The 19,102-nt window shown below is 59.2% G+C and overlaps 1 protein-coding gene across 2 annotated transcripts in view; it reads left to right on the top strand.

Annotated features, from left to right (window-relative positions):
* SKI (SKI proto-oncogene) overlaps positions 1-19,102 on the top strand; it is a 76,763-nt gene that overhangs the window by 51,593 nt on the left and 6,068 nt on the right. For both annotated transcript variants that reach the window (XM_039474125.2, XM_003939695.4), the window contains exons 2-3: positions 17,954-18,079; positions 18,260-18,375. In XM_039474125.2, coding sequence (XP_039330059.1) covers positions 17,954-18,079; positions 18,260-18,375 — 242 coding nt within the window. The remainder of the gene's footprint in view (positions 1-17,953; positions 18,080-18,259; positions 18,376-19,102) is intronic.

Here is a 19,102-nt window from a genome sequence, read left to right on the forward strand (position 1 = left end):
ACCAGGCTGGTCTCGAGCTTCTGACCTCATGATCTGCCCACCTCTGCCTCCCAAAGTGCTGGATTCCAGGCGTGAGCCCCTGCATCCGGCCTACTATTCATCTTTTCCTTGTGTAATGCCAGTTTAAAATACAAATGCAAGGCTGGGTGCAGTGGCTCCTGTCTGTAATTCCAGCGCTTTGGGAGGCTGAGGCGGGTGGATCACTTGAGCCCAGGAGAGCAGCCTGGGTAGCATGGAGAAAGCCATTTCTACAAAAATACAAAAATCAGCTGGGAGTGGTGTCTGTAGTCCCAGCTACTCCAGAGGCTGAGAGGGGAGGATCATGTGAGTCTGGGAGGCAGACGTTGCAGTGAGCTACAATTGGGCCACTGCATTCCAGCCTGGGTGACAAGAGTGAGACCTTGTATCTTAATAAAATGCAAACGTAAGAGTATTTAACTTGTGCAGTGATGAAAATGGCACAGTTGGTGATTTGTGACCCAAATTCGCATGTGCGGCTCACTCTTACCACATCGGTGAGAATGCCACCACACAAAAGGAACTAGTCTGTTGGAGTTGATGTTACTTGTTCATGTGGCCACACAGCCCTCGTTCTGAGTGGGGACAGACTGCGTATGGGGGGCTGTGAGCGCCCCGCCCCCACCCCAAGGCTCTGTTGTGGGCTAGTAGGAAAAGTGACCTCCTCCACCGGACACTCCCCATATGGGTTCCAGAATGATGGTGGGCTGGGAGTGACGGGGCTCAGGAGTGACGCTGGGCTCGGGAGTGACGGTGGGCTGGGAGTGACGGTGGGCTGGGAGTGACGCTGGGCTCGGGAGTGACGGGGCTCGGGAGTGATGCTGGGCTCGGCAGTGATGCTGGGCTTGGGAGTGACGGGGCTGGGAGTGAGGGGCTCAGGAGTGATGCTGGGCTCGGGAGTGACGGGGCTCAGAGTGACGGGGCTCGGAGTGACGATGGGCTCGGGAGTGATGAGGCTGGGAGTGACGGTGGGCTAGGAGTGGCGGTGGGCTCAGGAATGACAGTGGGCTTGCACGTTGGGTGTGCCACCTTTGTTCACATGTGTTCCGTGGTCAGGGAGGATTTTGCTTATAAAAAACATTTTATCAAAGGTGAAATTGTTCAGAATGCCAAGATGGGGATAGAGTGTCAGGCCCAGGGCATGGCCACATGCCAGGAAGCCCACTCTGGATAAAGTAGCAAGTGGAGGCTATTTTCTTAGATCCAGACCCAGTGATCAGCCTGAGTGTCCAGCTGAAGCCCACAGCAGCCAGCTCTGGGTGGGCAGCTTAGAAGCTCCTGTGCGTCCTTCTGCGGGGGGTGCTCCGGCCTAGTTTGCACCTGTGCTCTGTACCCTGTGTCCTGCAGGGCTCCAGGGCACCTGGAGACTTTGTGGTTCTGTGTGGGGAGAGGTGGAGGCTACCTGGGAACACTATTTTTAGAGTTTAAAGATGAGAGATTGTTGGCTTTGGATGGGAACAATTCCATTTTGGAGAGAAATGGAAATCATCAAATGTTTTCTCCAGCTCCGAGGAGCTGTGTCAGCTGGTGTGCCCTACCTGTGGGTCGGTGGCGGTCTCCGCCTCAAGGTGGGCTACAAGGGTCAGCCCACGGGAGGCCGGTGGACATGGGGCACTGCTTTCTTGCATGCACCACCTTCCCTGCATGGGGCAGTGTCCCCCTAGAGGGAAAGGACTGGTGGCACAGTGGCAACCGCAAGATGGATGATGTCCCAGGGAGCTGCCCTCATCTTGAGGGGTGAGCCCAGACCCCTTCCTGGGATCTCCAGTGTGTCCCGGTGGACCAGCTTCCTGCACAGTGGCTGAGGGTTGCCATCAGGGCTGCTGCTTTTCTTTCTCTTCTCTTTATTTTTTGATATAGAGTCTTGCTCTTGTTGCCCAGGCTGGAGTGCAGTGGCACAATCTTGGCCCACCGCAACCTCCACCTCCCAACTTTAAGTGATTCTCCTGCTTCAGCCTCCCTAGTAGCTGAGATTACAGGCACATGCCACCAAGCCCTGTTAATTTTTGTATTTTTAGTAAAGAGGGTTTCGCCATGTTGGCCAGACTGGTCTTGAACTCCTGACCTCAGGTGATCCACCTGTCTCAGCCTTCCTCAGTGCTGGGATTACAGGTGTGACCACCCCCTCCCCATGCCCTGTGTCTGAGGCCTGCAGTGGTGTGAACCCCCCCATGCCATGTCTGAGGCCCCCCACACTGTGTCTGAGCCCTGCAGTGGCATGATCCCCTTGCACGGTGTGTCTGAGGCCTGCAGTGGTGTGACTCCCTCACTCTGTGTGCCTGGGGCCTGCAGTGGTGTGATCCCCTAGCGCTATGTGTCTGGGGCCTGCAGTGGTGTGATCCCCTTGCACTGTGTGTCTGGGGCCTGCATGGTGTGACCCCCTGCAGTGGTGTGCACAGAAGCCACCCACTGGTGCTGGGCTTCCTCCGTCCTGGGGGTGACAGGTCCCTCCTGGTGGCCGGAGCCTCCTCTCTCCTTTTCCAGGTCCCGGCATTGTCGGGTTTTCTCAAGTCTTGTGTGCCTGTCTCTGAGCTGTCGGTGTGGTCAGCTTGCTGCACCCACCCAGGAAGTAGAGGGAGTGGGAGGGCATGTTCTTCGGAAGACCTGGGAGCTCAGGCTCTCAGGACCCAGCCATCCCTCCCCAAGGAGCAGTGGTTGGTGAGAAAGCACACAGAAAGGTGCACACAGAAAGGGACACAGCTCCTGTGTCTGGAGGAGTCTCCCTGGCGGGGAGCACTGAGACCCAGAGGTGGCCCTCCTGCCTCGGTGGCCGTGACTGTTTGCCTTCGTCCCTCTTTGGTGAGGGTGGCAGGCAGCCAGATGCCCATTACAGGCACCTCTCCTGCTAACCCGTCTTCGAAGGCGGGTCACCACGTGGCCACTTTGTGAAGGCCTTCCTCTTTCTGAGATCAAACGTGGTGACCCAGAGCTGCAACAGCCCGGAGCCCAGCGTAGGGCAGAGCAGAACTGAGATCTTAGGGGTGGGGGCATGGCGCAGGTTGGGCTCCCGAGAACTTGAGGGTAGGGATGTGGCTCACATCTGGCCCCAGGGCCTGCCGTAGCGGCTCTCCCGTCCCGCAGCCCACCCTGTGCTGCTTGTCTGGCCTTTTTAGACGACCACTGCTCTTGGTTCGGCCCCCGCAGCGTCTGGGTTGACATCCCTGATGAGGTTTCCAGACGGCAGAGAAGGGGTTGTCCTCTTCCACCAAGAGCCTGGCTGGCCCAGCCTCCCTCTGGGCAGCACCTGGCTGGGCTGATGGGGTACAGGGAAGGAAAGGCCTGGCCAGGGAGAGCAGGGGGCGGTTGCTGCTCCACGGACGGAAGCCTCCCCTTGTTTTCTGGGTGTACAGTACATTGAGGGGTGCTCATTTTGTCTCAGATGTCGGAAGGGTGTCGTGCAGGAAGGTTCGAGTGTCTAGGGATGCCGTGCAGGAGGTGCCTCCAGGCCACGTGGCACCGGGACATGCCACCTCCACAGCCCCCTTCCTGGAGTCTTTCTGCAAGGTCATAGGATGGCTCTTTGTGCCCTAGCACAGTGATCCTTGCCCTGTTGTGCGAAGCTGGGGTCCCTGTTGGTCAGGGATGATCCTGGGGCGGAGAGGGGGTAGGTAAGGCAAAGGTGATATTGGTGGTGCGGGCTCCCGTAGTCTGAAGAGATGGGGCGGAGCAGCCTTGGGTCGGCAGGCAGAGCCTCTGCTCCAGGCAAGGCCCGGGGCTCCTGGGAGGAGGCTGCTGCTCCACTGAGGGCGCAGGCTGGAACCTGCTGTGAGCAGAGCGTTCAGGTGCGGCCGGGACGGGGACTCGAAGCCTCTGCACCTCTATGGCAGTGTGAATGCGAGCAGATCAGGGGTAGGCCGGCCTTCTGGGCAAGACACCTGGGGACGGAGGGGACAGTCACCCCCACTGCTCAGCGTGAGTGCTTCTCTGGCCGTTTGGTGCTGCCTGTGTTTCTGGTCACCTGAGATGAGTGAGGCCAGACACCAGGGGGGACCCACCAGAACCGAGGTGGCTGATGGGCTGGGTGGTCAGAGCTCTGGCCTCGGCAGGGGCTCCCCCAGTGTTTCCTGTGCACGGCATGTGCCGGGGCCAGCACTGGGGGCCAGCGGCGCCTTCTGTGGTTTGAGGTCTTGTGGCAGGAGGAGGAGGAGGGCGAGGGCCCCTTCTTCCCCAGCTGGCGCCGGGGCGAGGGTTGGGCCTGTGGAGCTGTCCTGTAGGGCTAGGGATGGCAGGACCCGGTGTCACCCGCCTGCCGCTCTTACGAAACACTCTTCATTAAGTCCGATTCTTGGTGAATCAGCCTTCCAAGAACCGCGACCGCAGCATCCTGTGCCGCCTTCTGTGTTCCGCATTTTTCTCTTTCTGCAGCGTTTCCTCTCGTTCTGGATGGAAAGGCCTGTTTGTCTCCCTCCAGCTTTGGTGAGGGTGGCAAGTGGCCAGGCGGCCATGACGGGCCAAGCCTCCCGCCAGCCAGTCACTGCCTGGGGCGGGAGCAGACCCTGCCCACCCTAACCCCAGGACTGAAGCATCGAGGGGAATGGGAAGAGCCGTGGATGCGGGCACTGGGGAGCGCCGGGCTGTCATACCAGCTTGCTGTTCCTGGGAGTCTGTTTAGTCTCTTGAGTTATTTTAGCAGCTACCTTCCAGTGGCATTGGAGGAAAAGAACAGTCCATTCACCACAGTGTGTCCACTAATTTCTGATTCCAAAAGTGAGGTTTTGCAGGGCCATGTGGCCACCCCTCTGTGGGCAGCCCTGCTCTTATCAGGCTGGTTTCAGATCCGGGGTCTGTGGTTCCAAGCTGTGTGTGGGACTCAGGCTGGATGGGAAGGGTAAGAAGAGTGAGATCAGGACACACATCTGGGGTCATGATGGAGCACTGGCTGGGCATGGGTCCTGGTGGCATGCGGCCAGGCGGCCATGACGGGCCTGGTGGATGCCTCAGACCGAGGTCCCAGGAGAACCCCACTGAGGGTGGGGCTGCAGAGGGAGCCTTCCCTGGGACAGCTGCTGGACCAGAGCAGAAGCTGGGGCTCCCGCAGTCTCTACAGCCCCACTCTCCTTCCAGCACCTTCCCCTGCGGATGGGTGGGTCTTTGTGTTCTGATGTCCCTTGGCTCTGGCAGTACTTCTCCAAGGTGGGGGCCCTCGGGACCTGAGGACAAGAGCCAGTGGCTGGGGTGAGGGCCCAGGGCAGGCCCTAGGGAGTGCCACTGACTGACTGCACGCGGCTTGTTCTCCTTAGAAAGACTTGGCTTTTGTCATCAACAGCGTCCAAGTGACAGCAATGATGACCTACTTAAGTGGAAGAAAAATCCAAGTGAATTTTTCAAGTTGATGTTCTCACTTCATTTGGGGGATTGGGGTTGTCTTGCAGATTCAATCTGCTTCCTCTGTGCCACAATAATCAGAAAATAGGTTAATTTAAGCCCGATCTGAAATGTGAATTATCATGTGTAAAATATTAATGGTACTTACAAAAATAGCTTTATAATTTCTTGAACTGTGAAATCTTCAGAGAAGGCCCAAAGCTCACACGTGGAGCCAATTCCTGAGTAAGGGAGTTTGGGGGTGCACCTGGAGGAGACGACGGTGGCTTCCTCTAGGGCTTGTCCCCCGAGTGCCTCAGTACCAGCTTCTGTCAGCACCCCCAAGAGGGGTCCCCACGCTGCCCCTGCCCTGCTCAGGGCTGACTTTCCTTCACACCTGCCTCCGGGTGCACGGAGTCCCCACGTCGGAGAGCACAGCCCACCTCATTCTTTCCAGACTTGTCCAGCTCTGGGCAGGGCTTAGCCTGTAGGAGCCCTGAGCTTTGCTGCGTGGGGGGTGACCACAGTGGGCTGCCCCTGGCGCCCCACAAAAGACTGAGCAGTGGGGCGACCATCCAGCAGAGGTAGACGTTCCTAAGGGACTGAACACAACCAGGTGGAGACCCCGCCTTGAGTGCTGTGCCTGCCCAGCTGTGGTAGCCCACACCCCTGGGAGCCGTAGCGGTGTGGGGGTGGCTCTGATGGAGGGGTGTGTGCCCAGCCATGGCTATCTCAGGGCTGTGGTATCACCCAGGGGTCCTTTTCAGATACAGTGCCTACCTGGGTGTGCGGACATGACCGTTGTCTAAGGGAGGGAGAGAGGAAGACTCGCAGGTGGCAGTAGCCTCTGCCTGTGCCCGTGCCGGGGTGGGCGTGAGGGCCCATGGGCTTTGGAAACCTTGAGGAGGTGGGTGGCCTTTTGGCGCTGGCTGGGCTCCTGGAGGTGCCAGAAGGCACAGTCTGTGTGGAGTCCCCGTTGGAGGAAGCGATGCCTGTCCCTGGCGGGGCTGTCGAGCCAAAGGCCACGTCCCAGTGGGGCCCTCTCCTTTCCGAGGCTGTGGGTACACTTGGGCCCGTGGACTTCCTCTGGTCTCTGGGTGGCAGTGAGCGGGGCCTACTGTTGCCCTGCAGCCACTGTTCTGCGGGGCTTCGCTCCTGGACAGGGTGCAAGGAGAGCAGGGGTTGGCAGGAACCTGGCAAATTTGGCCATAAACTTGAACCTGAAGTCCCACAAGGATGGAGGCTCAGTAGGGCTGGGGTCCTCCGCGGTGCAGTCCACAGTGTGGAGCGGTGTTCTGGCCCCACCAGGCTTTTGTTTCTGTTGCTTCAGATGGCAATTGGGACTCGTCACATTCTGCCTGAAGTTCGTGGCAAGATTCTGGGGTGGTCTGGGGTCACTCCCCTGTGTGCTCAGAAAAGAAGGCACGGGCCCCGAGTGGTGTCACCCTCTAGCCTGGAAGGTCCAGCCAAGGATTGGGCCCGCTGTGTGTCTTTTCTGAAGATGAGAAGCCAGGGCGGAGCCCCACCAGATCTAGAAGGTTCTCCTGCGTCGCCCTCTCCTTCGAGGCGCACTTGGCTGTCCCCTTTTCTGTGCGTCTGTCCCGTCATCGTGCTGTCTGCCTCTCTGGGCTGCGTTGGGATGATTTCTGTGAACTGTGTTTAGTCTGGAAAGTTCTGCTTGAGCATCTGGTAGTTCCTGGTCTTTGGGATGCTTCCTGCTTCTCACTCCCCTGTGCTTTGCCCTAAGCTGCGTGTCCTCGCGTTTCCGCTGCCCCTGTTCTCCGGCCCCGTCTTCTGTCTGGGATCCCCAGCAAGGCCCCTAGGATGATGCCGGCCTCTGGGACCCTCTCCTTGTCCCAGTCCCCGTTCTCCAGCTTCCTCAGCTGGCACCTTGAAACCCTGCGCCAGGCGAGCCAGCCCATGGCTGTGGGTTCGCTGCCTCTGTCCTGGGTTCTGCGTTGTCCCTTCCAGCACTGGTGGTGCTCACGGCGTCACCACGGACCTCGTGGGCAGCCAGGGTGGTCACGTGATGTGAGCCACTCTGGGTTTTTCATTCTCCTTTCATTTTTGGCCCTGGGAGTCCCCTTGTTTTCTGGGGTGCACAGTACATTGAGAGGTGCTCATCTTGTCTCCAATGTTGGGTGTCGTGCAGGAAGGTTCGAGGGTCTCAGGGTGGTTTTGAGAAGCTGATGTGATGGGTGTGGCGGTATCCCCTTCCCCTGAGTAGGGGCTTCCAGCACCTCCCACGGGTGCCCATGGGGTTTCAGCTGCTGGGAGTCTGACTACACCCAGGATGGAGAGGTCTAAGGAGAAGGCCTCATGCCGGGCAGGGCGACATTTCTAGAAAAGGTTTCATCTGCTGACCTGCTAACTGGCATGAAGCCACAAAATGGGCACTCAGTGACTGTCAGGCTGGCTTTGCGGGGCTGCTCCCTGAGGCGGGGGGACGGCTGCCCCCATCCAGAGCCCTGACTGCCCCCGGCCTCTCCCGTGCATGGCAGGTTTGGCCCTTGTCCCTGTTCGCCCCAAGCTCCAGCCTGAGCCTCTGGTCTGCGGTTACTGCACACAACAGGGGGCATTCACACTTGCCCTGGGCCGTGGTTCTCTGGGGGTGTGGGAACCTCAGCGAGGTTGATGTGATAAGAACAAGTCCAGTGTGTTTTCACTATTCTTCCCCCAGAATCTGCGGGTGATAGAAGAGCGTCACATCTGAGTCCTCAAGCCGCACTTACTCTCTGACTTGGAAACACGACTTAGTAGCTGAATTCCATGTGAAAATCTGCCTACTGAAAGCCGGAGCTCTTTTTATCAGTTCAGTGTCTGAGCGACGGCGTTGAGATTCCTGGCCGCGGTTTTCCGGTTTTCGGCTTGTCGCTCTGGTGGAAGGGCGTGTTCTTGGTCCTTCCAACCTTTCCCAGGTGCTCCTGGCTCTGCCCCGAGGTCAGGATTTGCTTTTATGGCGGGGTTGGGGCTGGCAGCCACCTTTTTTTTTTTTTTTTAGTGGCCGACAGGATGCTGACAGGACTCACTGAGGTGCCAGCGTCGACTGAGTGGTGTCTGGACACGGTGGGAGCAGGTTGGGGGCAGGGGAGTGCCATGGGAAGGGGTGTGGCCCTGGGGGATGGGGTTGCGGGTCAGCTTGGGGGACCTTGGGCACAACTCCTTGCCTGTCGCTATGGGCAGCAGTGCCTCTGGCTGTGGGATTTGTCTGAGCCTGTGACTTGCCCAGGTTGGCACGCGCAAACCCAGGTGGGGCTGGTGGCGGAAACATCCAGCTGTTTTCTCCTCCCCCGAGCCCCTATTGGCTGTCTCAGGAAACCTGTGAGTCCAGGCCCACCTCCTGCCCCGCCTGGCCTTGTTCAGTGCCACCCTGTCATGTCTTCACTGAATGTGGGTCCACATAGATGCCAGCCCTCTGGTCTTGCCCAAAAGCTGTGGGAGATGCTGGCTGCCCAGGGTGGTCATGCATGTCTGTCCCCATAACAGGGAGGCCTCCAGGAGTCTGGCCCTCCCCCCGCCAGCTGCTTCTCACATTTTTGTTTGTTTGTTTTTAGAGACGGGGGTCTCACTATGTTGCCCAGGCTGGAGTGCAGTGGCTATTCACAGGCGCGATCCCACTACTGATCAGCGTGGGAGTTTTGACCTACTCCGTTTCCGACCTGGGCCGGTTCACTCTCCTTAGGCAACCTGGTGGTCTCCTGCTCCCGGGAGGTCACCATATTGATGCCGAACTTAGTGAGGACACCTGATGGGCATAGCACACTACAGCCCAGAACTTCTGGGCTCAAGCGATCCTCCAACCTCAGCCTCCCAAGTAGCTAGGACTACAGGCATGCGCCACTGTGCCTGGAGCTTCTCACATTTTTGTCTCCCTGCGAGACACCTGTGCTCCCAAGGCCCTCAGGCCCCCCCCCCCACTTGCCAGTCTCCTGGCACCTGGTCTGGGGTCTATGCCAGGCAGTGCCCCAGGCAGGGCAGGACCCACTCTCCAATGAGGGTGAGGGTCCAGTGAGGGTCAGGGCTGCCACTCACGTCCCATGCCTGGGGTGGGGGGTCATGGCCACCACTCACCTCCTGTACCTGGGATGGAGGCTGATCCTGCCCAGTGGGGCCCCTCTGAAGAGGAGATGTGACCTCAGGGTGGTGGCAGGGCTCTGTGGGGTGCCCCTGGTGACTGGGACCAGAGTGTTTCCTAAATTGGAAGTCAGGCAACTCGCTCAAGATGGAGCTTTCTTTTCTTGATGGGCTTTATAAAGGGAAGAGCTAAGCTTCCAGAGGTAAAATGCACTGTGGGCTCTGCGGCAGAGGAGCACTGCCTGACGCCGCGTGGCTACTAAAGACTCAAGACCTGGAACCTTCCTGGTGTCCTGTTTGCCACACAGGTGTGCCAACGTGGCAGCCCCATGCTGGGAGCTGCTCCCTCACGTCATGGCAGCCTCCATGCCAGCCGAGCGCCCCTTGGGCTCCCAGCGTCTCATCCTGTCTTGTTCCAAGGGCCAGGCTGCAGTGAAAACCATTCACCTCCACAGTTTGGCTTTCAACCAAGAATTCACTTTTTTTTTTTTTTTTTTTTCCCCCGGTCAGAGTCTCACTCTGTCACCTAGGCTAGAGTGCAGTGGTGTGATTTTGGCTCACTGCAACCTCTGCCTCCCTGGTTCAAGTGATTTTCCTGCCTCAGCCTCCTGAGTAGCTGGGACTACAGGCACCTGCCACCACACCCAGCTAATTTTTGTATTTTTGATAGAGACGAGGTTTCACCGTGTTGGCCAGGATGGTCTCGATCTCCTGACCTCGTGATCTGCCTGCCTTGGCCTCCCTGAGTGCTGGGATTACAGGGGTGAGACCACACCCGGCTCATATATTTTTGTTTTTTTAATAGATTTAAAAAATAAACACTGGGTACAGTGGGTTTTTGTCACCCCCAACGAGAAACCCCAAGCACATGGCCATCACTCCCCAGGCCCCAGCCCCCAGCCAGCGCAGATGGTGGCGTTGGCCTGTCTTGCGCATTCCATATAGAGCCACGCATGACTGTGCCCGCGCCACGTGTGTCCACCTCAGCACAATGTTTCCAAGACCCCTTCCTTCCTTTTCATGGCTGAGTCATACTTCATTGTTTGCATAGACCACAATTTGTCCTATCCCCTCATCTGTCCCTGGACACTTGATTCCACTTTGCTGTGAACACTTGTGCACAAGCTGTCACATGAACGTGTGTTTTCAGTAACCTGCGTGTGCGCCTAGCACTGGAATTGCTGAGCGATGTAACTGTTAAGCTTCTGAGGACCGGCCAGACTGTTGGCCACAGCAGCTACGTCATTTGACATTCCTACCGGCAGTGCACAGGGGCTCCAGCGTCTCCACGGCATCACCAACACTCGACCAAACTAAAACAGTCCAGGTAGACTGCGTGAGCTCAGGAGTTCTAGACCAGCCAGGGCAGCAAAGTGAGACCTTGTCTCTAGAAAAAAATCCAAAAAATTAGCTGGGTGTGGTGGCACATGCCTGTAAGTCCCAGCTACTCAGGAGGCTGAGGTGAGAGGATGAGCCATCCCCTCCACGGGCCCATGGGACGAATGGGCACTCACCAAGCCCTAGGAGGTCGAGGCTGCAGTGAGCTAAGATTGTGCCACTGCACTTCAGCCTGGGTGACAGAGCCTGTCTCAGAAAACAAAAACAGGCCGGGTGTGGTGGCTCATGTCTTTAATCTCAGCACTTTCGAGGCTAAGGTGGGTGGAGCACTTGAGGTCAGGAGCTTGAGACCAGCCTGGCCAACATGGTAAAACCCCGTCTCCACCAAAAATGCAAAACTTAGTGGAGTGTGGTGGCGCATGCCTGTAGTCCTAGCTACCTGGGAGGCTGAGGCAGGAGAATCACTGGAACCCAGAAGGCAGAGGTTGCAGTGAGCCTAGATCACACTATTGCACCCTAGCCTGGGTGACAGAGCGAGACTCCATCTCAAACTAAACAGCAACAAAAAGCTGGGCGCAGTGGCTCACGCCTGTAATCCCAGCACTTTGGGAGGCTGAGATGGGTGGATGACCTGAGGTTGGGAGTTTAAGACCAGCCTGGACAACATGGCAAAACCCTGTCTCTGCTAAAAATACAAAATTAGCCAGGCGTGGTGATGGGTGCCTGTAATCCCAGCTACTCGGGAGGCTGAGGCAGAAGAATTGCTTGAAACCTGGGAGGCGGAGGTTGCGGTGAGCCGAGATTGCGCCATTGCACTCCACCCTGGGCAACAAGAGCAAAATTCTGTCTGGGGAAAAAAAAAAAAATCCTAGCCCTTGTTGTGGGCGTGAGGTGGCGTCTCCTTGCCCCTGCGGCGTTTCCTTAGTGATGGCAAGCAGCTTCGCATGTGGTCGCTAGACACATGTGAGCACAGTGTCCTGTTCGGAGGAATGGCTGTTCAGACTCTGCCATTTTAAGGTGGGTTTTCTTTCTCTTGCTGAGTTGTAGGCGTTCCTCACGTGTTCCGAATCGGGTCCTCAGCAGATACCAGCGGCTCGTCCATTTTCCCTTCCGTTCTGTGGAAGGGAAGCCTTTTGGCTTTCCGGATGGTGTCCTTTGAGGCACAGGACTGTTAAACGGTGGTTTTCCACGAAGTCTGCTGGCTCTGTTTTCTGTTTCTTGTGCTTTGGTGTCATTGCAGGCCTCCTGTCGGGGCGGGAGTCTGGACCGAGGCCGCTGTGTCCTGCGCTTAAAACCTGTACACGAGCAGCCTCGGCTCTGCAGGCGCTTCAGTCCGGGAAAGGCTTTTCTGGGAAACGGTTTAAAGAGGCCGTGCCTCAAAACGGTCTTTGTGGCGAGGGACGTGAAGGGCACACCATGCTCTTCTCCCAGGGCCTGTGGCCTCTGCTGTTGAGAGTTGGTGGCCTCCCCTGAAAATGCTGAATTGAGGCGGCAGGCACCCCCACACCCTGCTGTGGGTCCAGGCTGTCCTCCACTTGAAGAATGTGGCAAGATAGTCTGAAACCACACAGTCTGTTTGTCTGAAGACAGAGTCTCGATGCGGTGCTCAGGCTAGAGTGCAGTGGTGGGATCGGAGCTCACTGCAGCCTTGAACTTTAGAGGTCCAGCGATCCTCCCGCCTCAGCCTCCCAAGTAGCTAGATTACAGGTGTCAGCCACTTGGCCAGGCCTGCAGCTGGTTTGGGTTGTATCCTTCTAAGGAACAGCAGGCCCATTTCCAGCCACGCTGAGGAGCCGTGTGATTCCAAGAGCAGGGCCATGGGCAGGACCCCAAGTGCCCAGCATACTCCCCCGCACTGCAGGTGACCTCCGTGGAACTCAGGCTGTGGGTGATCCTGCTGCTCCACCTGCCGTGGCCCCAGGACCACACACCATGTGGACTGTGGCTGGCAGCTTCAGGAGGTTTCTTGTTGCCTACAAGATGTGCACCACCCCATGTGGTTAGCGTGGCCCATTGGTGGCAGCCATCTCCTCCACGGGCCCATGGGACAAATGGGTGCTCACCGACTCACCCTGTGAAGCAGGCAGCCTGCCAGCATCCCAAGGCTTCTGTGGGACTTCCCGGCCCCGGCACCACGTGTCCCTCCAGTAACCATCAGGGCAGCTGTGCCTCGGTGCAGAGGCCGCATGCTGGCAAGCGTAGGCATGGGCCCGCCGGGTGTGCGTGGGCAGGTCTGAGACTGGCCACTCCTGTGGCACATGCGTTCCCCGGAGGGTCCCCTGACCCCACTGGTTGCAGCCTGGCTGGAGAAGACACGGGACACACAGAAGTGGTTACAGGGCAGGCTGCGCTGGGTGGCAGGCCTTGGGCGTGGAGTGGGCCATCCCCCTGCACCAGGGTGCAGTTTTGACACTGGTGGTCATAGGCCGAGTGTGTCCATGCAGGTGTGGGCACGGGTGCCCCTTGCCGCACGTGTGTCTGGGCCCCAGAGCTTGGCGGTGGGCCCCGGATCTGACCTGTGGGGTGTGCACCCACCCTTCCACACTTCGTCGTTCACATGTGAGGCCGGCGCCACAGAGGCCCCAGTGTGTGTTTCAGCCCGATACGTGCTGTGCCCCTGATGGGGCCTGATGGCACATCTGGCCTTGGGATGTTGGGGTCCTGGGGTGACTGAGGCCAGTGCCCGCCTGCCAGGCGACTGGCTGCACATAGAACGGGAAGCTGCTTTTCTCTGCTCCGCCAAGTTTCCTGTGTTTGGCGGAAGTTGTGCTGGCGTCATGGGTGCTGCTGTGCGCCTCCCCTTTGGAGCAGGTGTGACCCCTGGCTCCTGGACGTGCTCAGGATGGTCTGGGCTGCGGCTGTGGCCTGTCCCTGGGCCGGGCAGCTTCGCCAGCAGCTCGCTGGAGCAGCCTGAGCAGAGGCGGGACCCTGCGCAGCTCGTTTGCCACCTCATGTCCTCCGGCCCTCGAACGGCATTTACCAACGAGAGCAGAGAACAGTCTAAGGAGAGGCTGAAATCTCGAAGCCAGACCTGTCTGGCCTTGGGGTCTGCATGTCTGCTGCCAGGCAGACCACATCCCAGGTGAGGTGCGGACGTTCAGAGACAGGCGTGTGCCCGTCCCAGCCACTCATCAATGCGCCTACCCCCTGGGGCCACCTTTGGTCATCGATGAAAAGGAAGAATTTGCCTGCAGTGGGCAGAGGCGTGTGCCAGTTTCCAGGCCATGGCTCCTTGGTGCCCACACCTCACCCTGTGGTGCCCGCTCGCCACCCTGGAGTCTTTCCCTGGATGGTGTGAGATCTCCGATCTCCGGGTGGAGCCTTGCCTGCTGGTGCCTGTGAGCCCTGGGTGGATGGACCTGGGTGGGTCGCGGAGGTTCACAGCAGGCTCTACATATGGTGGTTTTGCTTTGGGGTATGATTTGGGGTGTGAGCAAAGGTTGACTCAAATCCCACTTTCCAGAAGGTTTGAAGCAGCAAGCATCAGCCCTGAGTGACCAGCAGGAGGCGGGCGGGGATGTGGGCCTCGGGCCCCATCATCCAGCTTCTGGTGTGTGGAGAAGTGCCCGGAACTCTGGGCAGCAGCTCAGGGACCCGAGCGACCGTCCCTGCTTTGGGACCACCCAGGCGGATGGGACAGCTTCTTGTGTGTGTGTCCTCGTGGTCTCTGGAAGTGAGAGGTGCTGAGGCCACAGTGCGGGAGGGGGCCAAGCTGACCACCTGGGCTCTCAGTGCCCTTGGAGGAGCTGTCGGCCTTAAGGCATGTGCAGATGGGGTTCAGCCTTTCTGGGGTCACTCAGGCACCAGGGGACAGAGGCCAGCTGTAACCGCTGCTACACTGTCTGGGGTTCAGTGCCCTCCGGCTCTGTGGCGTCTCCCTTGGCAGTTGTCCTGGGCTCCAGCCTCTCTGCCACGGTGGGGGACATGGAACCTCTTTTTTCTCGGGGTGGGGTGGGGAGGGGTTGAGCTCTTGCGGTGTTTGGACCCTGTGGGATCTGGCAGAAGCCCCCCTACTCCTGTTGAGCCAGGAGCCTGGGGAGGGAGACGGCGGTTCTGTGACCTCCAGACTCCCTTTCTGCATCTCAGGGAATGGGCCAGAGCTGAGCTCTGAGCCCAGAGCATCTGCACACGTCAGGCAGAAAGGGGTCCCCAAGGCCTTTTTGATAGCTCTTCTCTGTTCCTGGCACCTTGCAGGCCTGATTTGTGGGGTCCCCGAGGGTGGGTTGTGCATTTTTGGAGTGTGTCTTTTCTGAGACCCCTCCACGCGAGCAGAGTATTGTAGCTGCGCAGGCGTGGACGGGCGTCCACCACCAGCTCCTCAGCTGTTTGGGCCACCGCCCTCTGCCTGGGCCCTGTGCGCTTCGGGCAGGGACTGCTCCATCAGAGGGTCCTAGTGGTGCCCTCTTCCTAGGCCTCACTACACCTGCACGTGGTGCAAGTTCACACGTTCCCCAGGCGCCTGCTGGCGGGGTAGCCTGCCCGGCCATCCTTGGGGTGTGGGGGAGGACCCAGGAGGGGAAGTGGCCATGTGGCAGCGCTATGTGGCAGGTGGCCTCCACTGTGCAAGCCGACAGCGGCCTGAGGGCTTTGGGTGGGGCAGCCCCTTGCAGGCCTGTCCAGGCCCAGCCCCATTGCTTTAGTGTGTTTGGTCCAGAGCCTACTCCTGCCTCACGGCCTGAGGGCACCAAGGGCCGGTTTTGAGGCCCCAAGAAAGGTCACGCCAGAGGCAAGCGGTAGTAGCTGCTCTTCCAGAGTAAAACTCAGCTGTCTGTCACTGGGTGTGTCTTTGTCCCTGACCGACAGCTGACACTGGGGCCCCCAGGGGGCCTTGGGAGGGCTGCTGGTGGTATCCCAGGCCTGAAGTTGGCTGTCTGCTTCCTGGGGCTTTGAGAAACCACAGTGCTCAGGTGACAGTCCCTCTGAGAGTGTCACTTCCTCCAGCCAGCCCTGTTTCACACATTCCCCTCCATGGCCACTTTCATAATGCTGCAGAGAGCCCACTCCGAGAGCCGGAGTGCCTGCTGGGGGGTCTGCTGGCATCTTAGCGGGGTTGTGTCTCCATGTCCCAGGTGGACCGCAGGGGCTCTGGACCCAAGGATGGCCCCCAGCCCATCTGCCTCAGCCCTCCAGAGCTGCAGGGCCCTCGGCCACCCCCACTGAGCGGATGGGGCCCTACGGTCCTCCTGCCACCTCTGCAGGGTGGCTGTTGGGGGCCTGCCAGGCAGAGCTGTGTTCTCAGGCACTGGTTTTCTTGGGGGTTGCCCGAGGCATTGACACTTTCCCGCAGCGAGTCTGAGGTCTCCTGGAGTCAGCCCCAGCTGCTGCGGCTTTTCCCCGGGTGAGAACTGGGCTGAATTTCTGTGCCCGCTTCAGTGGCTGCTCAGACAGGAAGCTCTCTTCCGCTGGGCGGCCTCGGCCTTCTGTGCCTCTCGGGAGGGTCCGCATGATTCCGGAAGGGGCTCTCTGCTGCAGCTAGGATGGCACCCACCCCTGCCGGGCACAGGCACAGCGCCCTGCGGTCAGGGCCTCCACCAGACGTCACCAACACTCACTTCCCCTCAGAAGCTGCCACAGAGAGGGGTATTTACAGCGTCTTTTTTTCTTGAAGGCTATTTTTGTGTCTTGAAAAAAAAAAACTACCCGCAGCTCTGGATGCCTTCGGGCTGCCACTGCCCCACACCCGCCCTGCCTCCAGGGCCCGGTGTGCCTGACATGCCTTTCTCCCTTGGGCCCAGGTCAGAGCCACCTGCTGCCCCTCCACGGGCCCCACGCTGCTTGTTCCCTGAGGGCTGCAGCGTGGGTGCCGGTGTAGTCATGGGCTTGGGCCACATCTTTCCTGGGGCTCTCCGTCCAGGGCCCAGCCTGTCCCCTGGGCCTCTTGAGTTTTGGGGTGAAAACCCTGTAATTGGGGCACCTCGATGGACAGCCTGCCCCTGCATGCCCTCCTCTCCCAGGGAAGCAAGGTCCCTGCCATCTTCAGGAGGCTGGTTTCCTGATGCAGCGTCTTCTCCTCAAGTCCTGGAGGTGGGAAGAACCCCCGTCCCTGCCTGCGTGTGCTCTGCCCACCAAGGCTTCCTGGCTGAGGACAGGTGCGGCGCCTCCACCGCCTGACCTCGCTGCCTCCACTTGGGGTTGGCCCTGGGAGCGTGAGGGGACCTCGCCCCTGGGAAGGGCCCTGCCTTGTGAGGCCTGTTCTGTGCTGGCCGATGGTACGGACTCTGACGCAGCTGCCCTGGGGGCTCTGTGCTGTCCCTTGGGGTCTTTGGCGGCGGAGGGACGGCCCGTCTTCCGGAGACTGCCCTGTCGTTTTGCTTGGGGAAGAGTCCTTTTGTCTGAATCGTGCCTTGCGGCCAGCGCATCTTGGGGCTCTCCGGCCACGGTGCTGGAGTTCACGTTTGCCTGAGGCTGGATGTGGCCGACTCAGGCCCTGGCATGCAGCTGTGTCACTCATGGGTTCTTGGGGGCTGTGCCCGGGCACCTGACACACGATAGCTGGTTCTGAGTGGGCTAGGTCCAAGCACCTTCACTAAGCTTCCTCCAGCAGCGTGGCTGGCAAGAAGGAAGAGGTGTGCATGGTGCCATCCTGTAGAACCGGCTCCTTCGCTATCCTTTGTTTTGAAAATGTTTTGCTTCCGGGGGGCTGGGGGGGGCAGCCAGAATGCCCACTCTTTAATGCCGCAGTGCCAGTTGGCCTCCAGGGGCGCGGTGTCCCCTTTCTGAGAGCCACCCCTGTGCCGCAGCCGCCCTTCCCAGACACATCCGTCGGGAGCGGCTCTTGCCAGGCCGTGGCTGGTTGAGCTGAGTGCCCTGCTGGGCACCCTCTGAGAACGCACTCAGGTTCTAGGAAAGGACACGGGGACTCGGGGTCAGGCTGCGCCACTGTGGAAGAGGAGAGTGGGTCCTGGCGCTCCATCCCCAACCCCATTGCAGCTGTGGCTGAGGTCACCCGGAACGCAGGACAAGGTCCACTCTGTTCTCTTGGAAACGACTTCTCCCTCAGCACAGCCTCCACGCACCTTTTGCACATGGCCCAAGGGCCTTTATGCAAAGTGGACCTAGCCTCCTGAGGGGTGCCCTGGAATCTGCCTTTTGCACCCCTAAGGGTCCTTCGTGGCCGGAGTCCCTGGAGCTCTGACAGCCATGTGCTGGCCACGGGGGCTGGTGGAGGGTTCCTGTGCCAGGGACCAGAGGTGCCAACAAGACCTTTCATCGATTGCAGGTCTCTTCTGAGCCCCCAGCCTCCATAAGACCCAAAACAGATGACGCCTCTTCCCAGTCCCCCGCACCTTCCGAAAAGGACAAGCCGTCCAGCTGGCTGCGGACCTTGGCCAGCTCTTCCAATAAGGTGCTGCGGGGCCTGTCGGGGTCCTTGGGGTGGTGGGTGTGTGGCCTTTCCCCTTGGGCAGTCTCTGCACTGGTGGCTCCGCCTGCTCCCTACCAAGGGCTGGCACCCTGTGCAGCCTAGGGAACTTGAAGTGGCTTGTTTTTCTCCCAGTCACTTACACAGACGACTCTTTCTCGACAGAGCCTGGGCTGTGTTCATCCTCGCCAGCGCCTCTCTGCTTTCCGACCTTGGTCCCCTGCGGTGTCAGCGAGTGAGAAAGAGCTCTCCCCACACCTCCCGGCCCTCATCCGAGACAGGTAAGTGGGCGCCACTCACAGGTGCTCCTGACCACAGCAGAGGCCCCACAAGGGCTGCGCACTCGGACCCACCGTGTTCCTGCAGGCTGGGTGCCCAGACCTGCTGCCTTTTGGTCAAGGCAGTCTCAGCGCTGGTCACTGGCTGGCATCAGGGTGGGCACACCCAGAGCAGAGCGTTCCCTGGTGTTCTGGGTGCAGCCTCCCGAAGCAGTGGTCAGTCTGGGTCCCGCCTCTGCACAAGATACCCAGCTAGCAGAAGACGCTTTCGGGTTCTCAGGAACTGAAAGCTTTGCTTTAAGATTCAGAGCTGGGAAGGAAAGTCTTTCCACTTTTTTTTTTTTTTTTTTTTTTTTTAGACAGAGTCCAGCTCTGTCACCCAGGCTGAAGTGCAATGGCACAATCTTGGCTCACTGCGACCTCCTCCTGGGTTCAAATGATTCTCCTGCCTCAGCCTCCCACGTAGTTGGAAGTACCGGTGTCCACCACCACGTGTAGTTAATTTTTGTATTTTTAGTAGCGACAGGGTTTCTCCATGTTGGTGAGGCTGATCTCAAACTCCTGACTTCAGGTGATCCGCCCACCTCAGCCTCCCAGTGTTGGCATTACAGGCGTGAGCCACTGCGCTTGGCCAGTCTTTTTAACACCTCCAGAGGGGGTGTCCACCAGGATGGGTCTGGGTGGCGCTTGGGGACAGAGGCACCTTCCTGACATCCGCCTGCCCTTCCAG

The sequence above is a fragment of the Saimiri boliviensis genome, chromosome 11 (assembly GCF_048565385.1).
Source record: "Saimiri boliviensis isolate mSaiBol1 chromosome 11, mSaiBol1.pri, whole genome shotgun sequence".
Lineage (NCBI taxonomy): Eukaryota > Metazoa > Chordata > Mammalia > Primates > Cebidae > Saimiri > Saimiri boliviensis.